The 15,704-nt window shown below is 36.8% G+C and overlaps 1 protein-coding gene across 8 annotated transcripts in view; it reads right to left on the bottom strand.

The window, feature by feature from the left end:
• Positions 1-15,704, bottom strand: part of DCLK2 (doublecortin like kinase 2) — an 84,547-nt gene that overhangs the window by 66,916 nt on the left and 1,927 nt on the right. For all 8 annotated transcript variants that reach the window (XR_010429969.1, XR_010429968.1, XM_064651768.1 and 5 more), the window contains exon 2: positions 5,216-5,550. Coding sequence is in view for 6 of the 8 variants with exons in the window: in XM_064651768.1 (XP_064507838.1) it covers positions 5,216-5,550 (335 nt within the window). In the remaining 2 variants the exon portion in view is untranslated. The remainder of the gene's footprint in view (positions 1-5,215; positions 5,551-15,704) is intronic.

Here is a 15,704-nt window from a genome sequence, read left to right as displayed (position 1 = left end):
GTTTCCTGTAGCTCATCTGTTTTGTGTGTTCTTGGTATTTATTAAGAATATCCTCCATTCCATCTTCCAAGTCATTTACAGACTGGTATAGACACACACTCATTGACCCCTACTCATATGAAATGCCAGTTTGGCAGTGAATCATCAATAATCACTCAAAACAACAGTATCCTAACAGTGCATTCAGTAAGCAGTGCATTTTCTGGACCATGCTTTCCTAGCTGACTGATGAGAAAAGACAGCATATCCAAAAGCTTACTTCAGATACAAGGAAATAGCCACCATTGTTTCCTTCCCTTTGTCTCTCTTTTTAAAGACAATCTAAATACAACTTCTGGTTTCATTTCCACAATATGTTTTACTGTTTGTCACACAGTAATAAGGAAAGACTCCTTGCCCACGAATGCCAACTTTCTGTGGGATCTGCAATGCAGAGATTCACTCTCTTTCCAGCTGTCACTGACACTCCTCTTCAACAATACATAAGCCTTTCTAAGAGTTGCGAGATATGCAAGGGCTTAAGGATTTCTTTCCTTCATACTTGCAGATTAATGCAACACTTCAGCTTAAAATGGTATGTTAAATTTCAGCAGAACTAGAACTGCAAAAAAAGCTGGAGATTTCTATACTCTTGCAAAATTGTCTGTAGCAGAAATTCAAATCTGTGTGATTTCCAACGCCTTTGTGCAGTGCCTGCAGTAGGTTTGAGCCTGAGATGCAAGATAAAAACTGTTTTGGCTTTAGCAGGTTTCAACTACAAATAATGCCTGCTAACAATGAAGCAAGTTTCTATTACAGTTGTTTCTCAGCCTGCAATGAGATATCAATGATGTAACAGGACAATTAAATGACATAAGATTAAATAAAAATAAAAAAGTACACTTAACTCCTAGAGCCAGGTTTCTTAAGGAACCTCCTCCTTAGGTAGGAGAGAATTGAACTAAAGGGAAATATTTGCTAAAAAAACTTATTTAACTGCAAAAAAATTATTTTTAAAAAATCATCTCATACAATAGGACTTCACATACAAAACTGCAAAACTGAGAAAAAACAAAATTCACACGTTCTAAAACTTGTGTACTAAACAGTCAGATCTCACTGAGATTAAGACTACAGCAAAAATACTGTATTAATGGAAATGTGCAGGTCTGAATGACTGAAGGCTATGTGCCAAAAGAACTCAATCAAGAATATGGGGAATATCTGTTATACTAATAAATGAAATCTCTCCTGCTCATCCCTTGTTTTGGTTTCTCCTCTCTATGATGGGCATGTTAACAGCAAAGCAAATACAAAATTCAGTGTACAGAAGTTATCCTCTCTACTAAGAAGTTTCAAATCTCCAAGTGGAAAATAAAAAACTACTAAGAGGAGAGCATGATGAGTCTGATAAATACATCCACACGTAGTATCTATTTTCTTCAGTTACCTATTTACTTTTATTAGCACTTTATAAAAAAACCCTCATTAACAGAAAATCGTGGAGCTTTTCATTTCAGAGACAGCCACCATCATACCTATGGCCCACCAAAAAAGACCTTCAAACTAAGGCTAATCTGTAGTGCATTCTCACTATTTTGGGAGTGGAGTACAGAAAAGGTGGCTCATCCACCTTTTCAATTCTGTTACGGATATTAATCCATCAAACTGCAACACATTGCAAGCCTAAAAAGTGTGAAAATTTAATTTTCTATCATTGTCAAATAACATGCTTCAGAGTTCTGCACGGGTTTTTGTGAGCTTCTCACAGGAAATTTCCCCTCCCCCTCCCCCAATATAATAAATGCTTTTAAACAACTAGTGCAGGTAATTTACCACTAAGTTGGCACTCCACACTTTGCAATGACTGAAGCTTGATACTTGTTTAGCAAGAAAGAAGCCCTTTGTTCTCTTCAGGGTGAACAAATGGTTAACTTCCCAACTGGAGAAGGTTCAGTCTCACTGTCCTTGCTTCACAGTAGGATAGTGACAGATTCCAGGAAAAATGCAGCCAAGTAAGGAAAACACTTTGGTCAAGCAAATATATTAGGCAAACCTCAATGTCAAAAGCACAAAGACTGGAATAGCAGAAGCCTGCACTGCAAAGTTAAAGCCTAGTTACTTGGATAGAAATATTTTTTCTCACACAGAAACCCTCAAAAAAGTCTTGGGAGGTAAAAAAAGTTGGTTCCTCAATAGCTTGAAAGTTAAAAGTCAGCGTTGCATCAACATAGTTAAAAAATAAATCTGTACTTGAGGCTACAAAGCACTATGTAACTAATAAGTTACAGCATATTGAAACTGAAGATAAAAGGAAACCTTGTAAATATTATAAAATCTTACAATTAAAAGCTAGATAATTGCCTGTCTTCACACACAATAATCAAGGAAAATATCCAATTCGGATGTTATTCTCTGTATCACTATTATCATCAAGATGTTGCTACAGTCAAGATTAATGAAGTCAGAAGGGTAAATAAAAAGTATTTTGAGGACATCCTTTCTGTTGTACTGCTTAGAAAGACCTCTGCCTAGATCACTGATTTCACCATCATTTCTTACTACACATGTTAAATACTTCTACTGGAATACAAAATCACCCCACAAGTTAACAGAACAACACATTCCCTAATAAAAGGATATGAATTTTATACATGCATGTTTTAAACACCTGAATTTCAGGGCCAATTCCATATTAAACAGAAAATACAACCTAAATCTATTCACTACCAAAAAAAAAAAAAGTATTTCCACAGAGATAAAAACATGAAGGAGCAGGGAGAAGAAAAAAGTCAAACCCAGGAGAACACAAGAGCTACATTTATAGGAACACAGCCATTTACAAAATGCCTTTTTTTAATGGTTGCCTTTCAAGCTGTGCCAACACTACAACAAACATAAAAGATCTGCCTCCCTAGCACATTTAGAAGAATAAGCAATTACTACATTAGAGAAAATAGGCTCAGAAATTTCCACCAATTGGTAATTGGCAGCAAAGCAACTCTTTATGTGCCAAACCCCAAAAAGCCCTTGTGCACCAACCTCTACATATACCAGCAATGAACAAACAAATTAAAAAAAAAACCCTATTGCCTCAAACTGGGGTCAGCCCTTCACTTTGGGGAAAAAGAAACAAACAAACAAAAAAACCCAGAACTCTCCATCTTCCTAGATATGCACTAGAAGGCTTTTTTGTAAGGGTGTTTAAAGCCATAAGTCTTCTCTCTGGGGCACTACATCTCATGACCACTCAAAACACGATTTCACTACGGTTGTGCAAACAAAGGCTCCTTCCCAAAGTCTACAGTAAAGCAAAAGGCCCTTCTTCCACGTGGAAGGGAGGTCTCCACATTTATTCACTACTACTCCTACTACTGCTGAAAATGTTTACACAGAGAGTCAGCTGTAAGGAATAGCTATTCACAGGCTGTTCTCTGTGAGAACTAGGGATTTCTCAATCCTGCTTGAGAACACTTCTACATCCGCAGTCCAAGTTGGATTATTGCCTTTACCAGAGAAAGGCAGGAGGAGGTACTGCAGCAATTAGGAATTTTATTTTGGAGCATAACCAGTGATTGGTCGTCCTCACCATGGACTGAAGACAGCCATTATCTACCATGAGTGATGGTAACATGCAAGCAATGTATGTGAGATTTAATGTTAATTGTTTTCATTGTTCTCTGAGGCACTACTGCATCTTCGACATCAATGCAGATTAGTTAACTTCTACTGTATTAACAATGTAAAAGAAGAGGTGAATGTGAACTGAGTTTCCTTTCCTGACTAGTTTGAGAAGATTAAAAGCATCTTATCCAAGACAGTAACAGAGGACTTCATGGCCAGAAGAGACTAATTACTGCATAATAAATATCCTCAAAACCATTTTATTATGAATTAAATTAAACATGACTGTAAAACATTTCCCATGTTCCTAGGAAGGATTCTGTCTTATGAAGTAGCGTTAACAAACCTCATTTAAAATCAAACCTATTAGAAGAATTAAAGAGCACATTATAGTGCTGCCACTAAGTACTGAAACCAACAGTCTCAGTGATGCATTTGCCTTGCTACATTTAATACCAAAATCCAGAAGTTATTCTTTTCATGTATTTAATTATAAGAAGCGTATCCAAGCACACAGAACATAACCAGAGACAGACCTCATATTGAGGCCATCTAAGTGCACTTGTTCTGCAATACATTTCCTAGCAACCTGCACCACAAAAAAGTGCTTTTTAAGCAGTCTGTATGATTACAACCATTATAAAAACCTTGACAATAAAAATTCCTACATTTCTGAATACAACTGAAACTTCTACAAATAGTTCATGCAAATATACAGGCATGCAGGTGTACAGAAATACTTGTTGAATGAGCAGGGATACTAATATTTAGTCATCAGGATAACAGCCCAGGTACCCAATACCAAATGTGATCTACTTTGCAGCCTGTGTTGCTCTATTACAAAAATCACAATGCTGTCAGAGTTCCACATCAATGTCAAATAAAAGTGTCAAGTATCAAAGTCCTGTTCCATGAAGGGGTGAGTCATTAACCTGACTGACCAACAACAAATGTATTCCTGACACTTGAAATTGGTGCAGCAGAACATTTTGTGGGCCACTCCTCTGTATTTCTCCAGGAGAATACTGACCTACCACATCATTAATCCTGGCAGCATGTTTTTGCAGCGGTAAAACTAAATGCAAAAAAGAAAGTCGCAGAGATGTCACCAGCCTTCCAGAATTATTAATTTCAGATAAAATTCTTGACCTTAGATCATGACAGTTACTGCTACTTGAGCAGCAATCTATGGAAGTGAAATGGAAGGAGGCATCAATATTTTTCTTCTACCAGTCAGCACTATGTAGTAGTCTGAAAACAGGACTCTGCTTCTGAGAACATAGAAGTATTTTAAAAAGTCTCCTTTCAAATGTTTCAAATAAATTGTGTTACTAAAGTAACAGGCACTTTTTTTAGCAATACAACAGGGTTAGCATAAAAATATTTTTTTTTACTTAGAATGTAAAGATCAACTTATTTTGCATTATATACAATTCCAACTTTGTTGTATATATTAATATTTTAACATAATTTTTTTAAGTTGATGTTTTCTAACGGTCCTTATTCAGAGTCAGGTTAAAGCATATACAGTAACAAGAATTCAAGTTATGAAAACAAAGCAGCTTAGATTAACTCACAGCTATTAGATGGTCACAGCAGTTTATTCTCCTACCTGCTTTCCGTCCAGTGTACAAAGTCTCTTGACTACACCCGAGTCTAACTTAATGGCTTCGGTGATGTCATTCAAGACCTGTTCAAAGGAGTGAGCAGTCTTCTTATTCAGCAGAATTCTCACAGCTTTACGTGGTTTTACTCCACTCCTAATAACAGTCACTAATTTGGGTTTAATGAAATCTTTACTCTCCTTCACTTCACTCTTTGTGGATGTCAGAGATGTCAAGGATCGACTGGACCCAGTCCTTATGTTCACACACCAGTTGGGGTTGACGTTCTTGGTGTAATCAACTTTGCGATATGGTTCATTGGACGCACACACATAACTTTCACCTGAAAAGAAGATGACATTTGCACAATTTAAGGGGGTTTGCAACTACTTTTGTCAATCTGAAAACAAACAAACAAAACCACCCAAATTTTTCCTGTATTTCAACTACAGGCCATTTTAAATGTAGGACTATAAATTATCAGAGCTTTCCACCCGAACAATATTCTCATAGAGTGGTTTTAACAGGTTGCAAAAGACCTCTAGTTAAGAAATAAAATAAAAAATAGTAAGGGGTAATGAGGAGGTTGAAGATATTTCACGTTTCTTTTGGATTCTGAGTAATTTTGCAAGTGCTTAAATTACTTCAGTTAACAATACATGACATTAAGACCATTTTCCTATAGCAAATATGCAGATCCTTCTCTTTATGTTCCTCATCATATACTTCAAGATATGTACACACATATATATGTTTATCTTAAAAACAGCAACTTTTAACAGAATAAAATTCAAGCACCTCAAGATCCTTACTCTGAAAGACACATTAACCTACCAGGACTTAACTGCCTTTCTACCAAAGATACACTGTTGAAACGTATTCACTTCAGGATTTTTTAGACCTACAAACACCTGTTGAGGCCACAAATGAGTCTTTGAGCCTCCAGGAGTATAACAGGACATCTAAATTTCCCTATTTTTAATTTCTTATCTAATTCAAAGTCTGCATTGCTGAAGTCATAAAAGGGAGGTCACAGGACAAAAAAACCCATTATCACAGACTTGTAATGCACACCTTCATATCAAATTATTAGTGGCACCAGTCATGATGCAGACTTAGGAACTGGTTACTCTTCTCCATTTCTTGACATAATGCAAGGCTGGAAGATAATTTAAAAAAAAAAAAAAAAAAGAAAGAAAAGGGCAGTTTTCAAACTGCTGCTTGTTGTTTACCATAACTCATAACATCTGACAGCAGTATTCAAGATGTAAACCATGACAAAGAACAACTTTAAGTCTGGGTTATTTACGTAAACCACATCCTCAAGATCTCACCAAATGACATCCCAAGACTTTCTCAAAGAGGGAGAGCTTTGCCAGAAGGATGAAAGGTTAAGCATTCCAAACTGACAGAATACACCACTCCTCCAGGCAGAAGAACTACCTATATCTTAAAAAGCTAAGCCTGTTCTAAGATTAAAGTTACATGCTCAAGGTCACTGGTGGAACAAACCAAACTCACCTCTTACATACAGAGCAAGACAAGTCAAGAGTAAAGATACATCTACTGGACAGTATTGTATGACTCACAGAATGTATACCCATGTTTAGATACATACCAGAAAACTTTTAAACAGTATTTTTACTTTCTGAACTCTACTTTGGAGAGCTGATTTGTCTTAGAAGTTGTATATCTTATTCTAAAAGCAAGATGCTAAACTACTTTCAAAGCCCTGAAGAATTACTGTGAGCTGAAAGACCTTCCTATTCCTTTTCCAATACTAATTACACTGCTTTCTAATTTATCTTGTATTTAGACCTTCTTGAAAGTCTGCTTGCTGTATTTGAAAGAACACAGACTATACTGAAGTCAAGTTAACAATGATTTTGTTTGGGAAAGTCTGGCAGCCAGTTGTGCCTCCAGAAACATCACTGGGACTGCACTCCACTGAGGCATTAAGAAAAAATTTGGTGTGAGGTTCTGTGGATGCCACTGCCTTGCCTGTATTCTTCCTCTTCGCTCATCCCCATCATTCCTCCTCATATTTGTAGATCAAGTCGTGCACAAAACAGAAACCAACAGGGGTAAAACCAGACTCCTCTTTCCCCAAAAAATTAGCCAAAAGAGAGGAGATGTTTTCAGCCCATAAACTCCTTGAATAGGAGCTGCATGCTGCATGCAAACTAGCACTAATTTACAAGTAGGGGGAAAAAAACCCCCAAGCTTCACACAGCTTTGTAAAGACTGTGGTGGTCTAGAAGCCTATGCTGCCCCTGAGCTGCATGCTAGGTTGTAACAAATCTCCAAGCAATCTCATTTTACCAGACCTGCTCTGAGCAAGACATTGGACAAGATGACTTCAGAAGGTCCCTTCCAAACTAAGCTATCCTATCATGCTGAAGATATTCACAGTTCTCTTTTGACAGCTGTTTCACTCATCTATCCTGTTACTGCAAAATAGCATGAGATATTCAAGTTTTGTTACAGCAGCTCAGCTGCAACAGAAAGCAAAGGCTTCTCCCTCTGCATCCTCTAGATTCAAAAGGCTACACTTGTTTTCGGAACAGTTTCTAATAAGCCATGAAGTTTTCTTTCTCTAAACACAATGCTACCAAATAAGAAGCACCTCAAAGAAGCTGGTAGTTCTAATTCATGCCAACAGACTTTCTAATTATACCTGCTGGTCATTGTGTTATTCTCCCCTCTACAACTACCTTACTGTATGACATAGAACCCCAGCAGGGTTTAACCCCAGATGGCAACTAAGCATCACAGCTGCTTGCTCGCTCCTCTCAGTGGGACAAAAAAGAGAAAATCAGAAGGGTAAAACAAAACTCAGAGGTTGAAATAGAGACAGTTTAATAGGTAAAGCAAAAGCCATGCCTGCAAGCCAAGTAAAACAAGGAGTTCATTCACCACCTCCCATACGCAGGCAAGTGTGCAGCCATCTCCAGGAAAGCTGGGCTCCATCATGCATAACAGTGACTTGGGAAGACAAACACTGTAACTCTGAATATTACCCCTCTTCTTTCTTCTTCCCCCAGATTTATATGTTGAGCATGAAGTCATATGGTCTGGAATATCCCTTGGGTCAGTTGTCCCAGTTGTGTCCCCTCCCAAATTCATTTCCCTGAGCCTACCAACTGGTGGGATGGTATGAGAAGCAGAAAAGGCCTTGGCTCTGTGTAAGCACTGCTCAGCAATAACAAAAACATCCCTGTGTTATCAACACTGTTTCCAGTACAAACCCAAAACATAGCCCCTACTAGCCACTAAGAAAAAAATTAACTCTATCCCAGTCAAAACCAGCACAAAGTCTTAGGACATTTTTTTCCCATGATTACATGCTAAACTTTCTATGGATGCACCTAGTGAGAGATTTGGCTTTGTATTTGTGTGTTTGTTAAGAATGCCAATTATTATTTAAATGAACAGAAGGTAATTTAATCATTACTCTGGGTGCATAATATCAGACATTCAATCATGTAAAGTCCCTGAGCACTCGCTTTGAAGTTTATTGATCTGCATAAGACTTTGGTAATATTCAATCATACTCTGGTAATAATTTATACATAAATAAACTTGACAGCATCCTATACCTGCAAATACATCTCTAAACATGTTGAGTGCCCATAACATCCTAAAGACTTTACATTAGTTTCAGCACATGAAGTCATCTTTTACTTCAGAGTAACCTCTTCAGTACAGCCTGTCCAGCTGTGCGCAAAACAGTTTTAAATAAACTCTACAAAGTACCTCAAAACTGACTATCATTGAGCATGTTCAGAATTATCCTTTCCAACTCATAAACAATGCAATTCCAAGGCCATTGAAAAAAAAACAAAACCAAACCATAAAAAAACCCCACAAATGTACACAAGGTAATTCAAAGTTAAACTTCAGGGCTGAAGTTTAAATTAACAAAGTAAAAAAAAAAATCAGAATTAAAGCTATTCAGGAACAGGCTCACAAACTTGAAATAAATTAATTGCTTTAAATAAAGAAGTATGGGTAGAGAACCAAAGGTCCCTTTGCTAGAGGATTTACCACAGAGGAGTTTCAATATGCTATGCTGGCTTTGTTTTTTATGGACTCATAATCATAAAAGGAGCATCTTTTTACTATCATGGAATGTGATCTATTATCTGTCACAGCTGTACTACAACACTCTGTTACAAAATTTTTGGTCAATATTAATCCAAAAGGATCTTTAAAACAGTGTAAAACTCTTTGACTTCTACTAGTTCGCTTGTTTGATGCATGAATAAAATAACTTCTTGATTATCTCAATATGTTGCAAAGCAGAAAAAAATCTGCATTTTTTTCTTGCTATTTCTTTTCCTTTAAGCAGAGGCCATGATTTCCTTTTTTCTTGTAAACAAAACCTAGGAAGTCCTTTCAACTTACAACAATGTAATACCCTAAAAGAATGAATATCAAATTATTTGTTTCAATTGCATTTACCCAACCCTTAAGTTGAAGCACAAACTACTTTAGCTTAAAAAAAGAGAAAAATCTGGCAAAATGGATTGTTAGATTTCCTACAATTGGCAGACATGGGAATGCCTAATTACTTGAGATCTGTAATATATTAGAGATTGTTTAGTAAGTGTTTTAAATTCCACGCCTGCTTTCATACACCAGTCATATAAATAAACTTAGTGACACAGGTTTTACATGGAAAACAGATTTTACTACTACATGTGCAAGGCAGGCACATATGGTAGGACTAGAGCAAGGACTGTAAGTGAGAAAACACATTCACTGCTTGGTTCATGACTTAAAAGACAAAGGATGAAGTTTTTACTACTTAAACTTTTAATGATTTCACCACAGCCAGGACTTCACCCACAGTTTCTACATTCTACTGAAAACCTTGTGAAATACCAAAAGAAGAAAGAAATGGAATATGATTAGGAAGCCAACTGCTTCTCTCTAGATAAAAAATTTGTTTTTTAGGAATGAGTTAAACACTGATTTGTTTGGTTTAACAGGGTCCTACAACTGATTATTCAACAGAAGAAAAAAATGGCAGGGATAACTTAAATCACACATATAAAGTTAATGACAGGAAACTTTCTTACAGAATGGTGTATTTAAAATGCCTGGGAAAACATCATCCCTCAGTAAGCAGGCATTAATTTTTGAACCTTGTCCTATTGTTTAAACTATTTTAGTCATCCTCCAAAGTAGAAAATGCATTTATGTATTTGTTTGGAAGAAACAGTAAGTCATTTGTAAGAGTATTATCTCTCTTTTCCATTATATTTTGTAGGTAAAAACCTGAAAATGCAATATTATAAACAATATTTCCTCACAGCTTTAATGTATGACCTGATTTTAAATCTGGCTGGCATTAATTCATATATAAATACACACTTCTGATAATCTGCACAATCTTCCAGGAAACCGGTATTTGTAAAATATAACACGTGGTACTTCTTTTGGGGGGGGGGGTGTTTGAACCAAGCAAATTGATATCAAATATTGTTAACAAAGTAACAGACACCTTTACAGTTAAAAATCACATAAATAAGTTTGACTGTTTCACTGACCGCCCTCAATGAGATTTTTCATGTGTTTAACCCAAATACATATCATCCCAAATACGAAGAAAATCTTTTCTGAGACTTCAGTGGCATTTTGATCAGGCTGTAGGTTTTCTCTTTTTTTCAGCTGTAAATCTACCAGTCCTAGAAAGTTGACACAACTCCAAAAAGAAGCATAAATAAATACTTCAAATATTTACGTTGCTGACTTCAATATGGTCAATTTTATGGTTTGAAGGCCCACTTTCCACTTATAATTTTGAAATTTGCGTACTAGTTTTAACTAGCACATAGTCACATCAGTTACATTACTGAAAATAAATACCATGTCTTTAGCTTACAACATTAGCACTGACATGAATCAGCTCCCTGAGTTTTAGGCCAGATCACAAACTTAGTTACTAATATTACATTGAGATTTACAGGTAAAGAAGCAAACTATAGGTTAATGAAGTAGAAAGATCTATTAGGCTATGCTTTTTTCTTTTTATTTACATGCAGGAAAAAAAAAAATGCAAGAATTACAGACGTAGGTTACATGTGGGGCTCTTGAGCCCAGCCAAACTATTCTACAGCAGAAAGCTTAACCAGGCTACAGAGCAGTTTTGGCAGAAGAAAATCTCCTTATAAATTCACATTATAATTTCAGAGTGTATGTGCCATCCATCCGATGCTTCATGACAGTACCCGAGCAATTTAAAAGTGCCAATTCTTCCATGAAGAAATCCTCCTACCACCAAAAATTCCTCAAATAGGGCATATGCTCACTTAAATGGAGTAACATCTGCTGATATTCTGGGTCACAAAATAATCAACAAATGGAATAAGTCTACTTCTGATTCTCTAAGTCTTATTAACATTAGAAAATCAACTAGAAGACATGGAACATTGCCTATTAACAAGGAAACACTACCTGCCTCTAAATAATTTATCTGTGCTACATTAATAACCAGATACACTATCCATGAAGCAAGGGCTGTGTGTGCTGTGTATATGGTTTAAGTACACTGTCCAGTTTCAGAGAGCCAACAATCTAAACATAACATGTGCCATTCCCTCACAACAGGAAAATACAGATGATAAACACAGAGAATGGATAAAAGAGAAAACAAGACTACCTTGGTCAGTTTGACTAACCATTAGCCTAAATACTATTTTGCTTACTTAAAAACTCATCCACTTTCTAACTTTAGGAGACACAGCAGAATACCCTTTTTGTGTTCTGTAACACAAAGCCAAGCAGAATTCCAGAACAGTATATTTATGGCACGTATAAAATGACTGATCTAAAAATAAAACAACCCCTTTTATGAAGGATTAGCTTATTTCTCTTTCCTTCCTTCATTTGAGCAACTTCCCTCCTCATCAGTTTCTTACAATACACTTTCACATCACCTCCAATAACCCTGGATAAATCACGATCTTTCCTCATCTACAGCATCTGAAGTTCCCCATGCACTTTTTAAAACCTGGGATGACAACCCAGGATTTTAGCAGATGACTAACTGCTACTACTTCTCTTTTGACTTTATTTAGACAAGAGGTTCAGATGACAGCTTCCCACAGGCTTTCACAGAATCACAGAACAGCTGAGGTTGAAAAGAACCTCTGGAGGTTCAACCCCCTGCTCAGGCAGGGTAAAAGCTTTCAAAAGACAGTCAATGCCACCTGGTATCAAACCCACCCAATAGCATGTGCTTCCTCCACAGTAAGTAAACAACTCTTTTCTGGGAAGTTACATTTCCCCCACCCCTGAAACTAGGAGATGCACAGTCGTGGAATTATTTTATTTTGCGGATGGGAAGTTAACCAACAATTTTGTCTGTATTTCACATCCACACCCTGTTGCTCCAGAACTAGGTAACTACAGTGATTTGAACATAGATTTGGAAGCATATGTTTTTAATCTTTTTTTAATCCTTGTTTTATCCTCCGTTTTTACCCTTCTTTGTTCAAACTGCTACATTTGCCTCTTTTTTAAAGCATTACAGCTTCTGGCTTTAGCACAGGAAGGTAATAACACCTTCTGAAAGAAGCAAAAGTAAAAACTCCCTTCTTGGTGTTACCATCTGCTTGCCCTGACAAGAGAAAATATATTCTTGACCTAATATAACAGTGCACATTGGCTAGAATCACAGCTACTTATGCAGGATTAAAATCTAATATGCAGTAACAACAACAATGATCTAAGGCAGTAAAAACTTGGATTGTTCAATATCTCGTTCCAAAAACATTCTCTTACTCTGTATTAGTGAGGCAGAGCTCATTTCTATAAATCAGATATTGCCCTGTACTACATGTCCTAGCCATGCATAAGGACTGCCCTGCTCAGATCCTTCCCACCTCCTGCCCAAAGATTTCCCTACAGACAGATGCCTGTTGATTGTGTGCACAACTGTGCAGGCAACACTACTGACATTTTATAAAGGACTGTATTAATTAAGCATTGTCATAGAAAGAACAAAGACTCTTAGCAATGTTTCCTACCTAAGGGAACGTGAAAGATTCCCTATCACATGCAAAATCAACATAACTTTTCTTGCCAGGAATAGAATCTACACTTGGTGTCCTCTACCAAAATCCAACAATAATGCCCAACTTTGTAGCAGACCTTTACAACCAAGATTCCCCGTCTTCCACTAACAAGACAATGAAAACAAAGAATAGTGAGACAGAACATGACTGACATCCACGTAAAACACATTGCCAAGGACTAAAAACCTACACCGTTCTATTACCATTGTATCATGCTTTAGGAAGCTTGCATTTGAAAGGAAAACAGAAAGATATAGACAAATAATTAACTTTGACAGAAAATAATAACCCATCTACTATTCCATTTTTGCTACTGAAGGGCAAATCTAAAATTACACATGGAATCTCCTGTTCTAAAATAAACAGTAATATAACATCTGAGAGTAAAGCTGAAAGAAAGAAAACCATAAGTCCTAATAGTCCCAACCCCCATTCTCTCTTTGGATCTGCGTGCTCGAGCAGATAATGAAATTCTTCCCTCCTCCCTTTCCAAAACCAGTGAAAACTGTCAAACTCACAGGCCATAATGTTTCTTAATCTACAGGGGCTGGGAATATAAATTATATTTGCCTAAGGCTGGTCCAGCAGAGCACACTTTTTTGAGTGTCACAGCCAGTTAAGAAAAGCAATATACTTAAAATGGAGCTTCTATTTTTGACTAATAAACATGATCTGGTCCAATTTTTAACTGAATAATCCCATAACAGTAATATTTCATATCCTGAGTATGTCTATGCATTAGCTATTTTTCTCTTAAATTGATAACCAGCAAAACAGATTGCCAAATCTAGCCAATCTCCAAAAAACATTCAACAGTGACTCAATTCAGCTAGTTTGGATTATTATGATATAGAATTTGATCTTGCCAGCTTTTATATCCCTGACAGATACTAACCTGATAAATGGCAAATAAGCCTTAAAGAGCTTTCCTTCACTGGGGCACGCCAACATCCAAGAGCTACACCCACATGTTCAAGCTGAGGGAGGTTTAATGCAGATCTTGTTGGTTTGGCAAGGATTGCTGAGTGCCCACCCTCTGCTCACTTCATAGATCTGCCACTACTGAACTTGAACTGCTGAGACTCCATGTCCCAGTTCAACAACACTGATAATGTGCCAACTGACCAGTCAGCAAGGTATTGCATCACACAGCTGTGTTCCCTCTGGTGTTCAGCCTGTAGCTGGCACACAGTACAGCACTTTAATTTTATTTTCCTTTCTGGAAAAACTAAAAAGCAATACAGCAAAACACCATTCAAAACTACTTCTGGTGCTACTGCAGTTCAAGCTTTAGGATAACACCTATGTTTAAGTATTTATTCTAGAGCAGAAATTCAAGCCTGCTGTGCTGTAACTATAAGAAATAAAGAAAATAAAAATAAACCAAATCTCTTCCAGAATCTCAAGAACAAAACAGTTGGCAAAGAGCTCAGATAATTTCAAGGAACGATGGAATCACTATTTGTTTGCTTTCCTTTCAGTATATACTTTCCTTTCTCTGTGTGGTCATTAGACTTACACAGGTGAAATTTTTAGCAAGCTAGCAGGAGAACATACTAATCCAATTATGATGCTATAGGATTTTCTTAAGATTCCTGAAAGTTCTACTGGTCATGGATAGATGGCTAAATAATTGGGACTCTTTTTTTCCCACTTTTATTTCATTGAGAAAGCATGAAAGTGGCATTTTGATTGTGACATTTATTTTGCTTTATTCTTCCAGTGAAGAGACATGACAAAGGTTATGCTTTCAATAAACATCTGAAGAGAAAACAAGTAAGTTTTGCTTTCAGTATTAACTTAGTGTTGTGAGAGTATACACTGTATTTATACTGTTGACCAGCAAGCAATTTTGTCATAAAAAGCTTGGTATCATTTCCACTGCAACATTTCAAAAGTCACCCCAAGTTGTCACTAGTTTATCTGAATTCAATTTCATTTCCTTTCATTACCATCACCACTTCAGCACCTCATATTTTTTGTTAGGTATGTCTAAATTAACCACCAAATCATGAAAAAAAATTTATTTCATTTCTTTTATCATCACAGGGTCAGCATTTCACTCTGCAATCACTTCACATTGCCTCCGTTTTCACTGTGGAACAGCCTAATGGTAGACCAGATAATGGGGAAAGCCCTCAGGCACTGTTACTATTATGAAATGCACTTTCATGCGTATCCTTTTTGAGGGAGACCCAGTTGATGCAGCAAATGCTGTAAGCTCTCCCTTTCTTTTCCATGTTGTGAAGTGGCTGGTCCCTAACTCCCAGTGCCTTTGCTGGTGGATCATAAAAAGGTCTTCAGGTTCCCCTTCCCATCAAATTCTCCAGGTGTGATTCAGCATTGCTTTGAAAAGGGAAGTTTCCAAATCAAAGCTTAAAGGACACACAGTTGAAAGCCCAATAAGCAGGAT

The sequence above is a fragment of the Pseudopipra pipra genome, chromosome 4 (assembly GCF_036250125.1).
Source record: "Pseudopipra pipra isolate bDixPip1 chromosome 4, bDixPip1.hap1, whole genome shotgun sequence".
Classification (NCBI taxonomy): Eukaryota; Metazoa; Chordata; class Aves; order Passeriformes; family Pipridae; genus Pseudopipra; species Pseudopipra pipra.
Note: the sequence above shows the minus strand (reverse complement) of the source record. Positions and strands in the feature narration are given on the sequence as shown.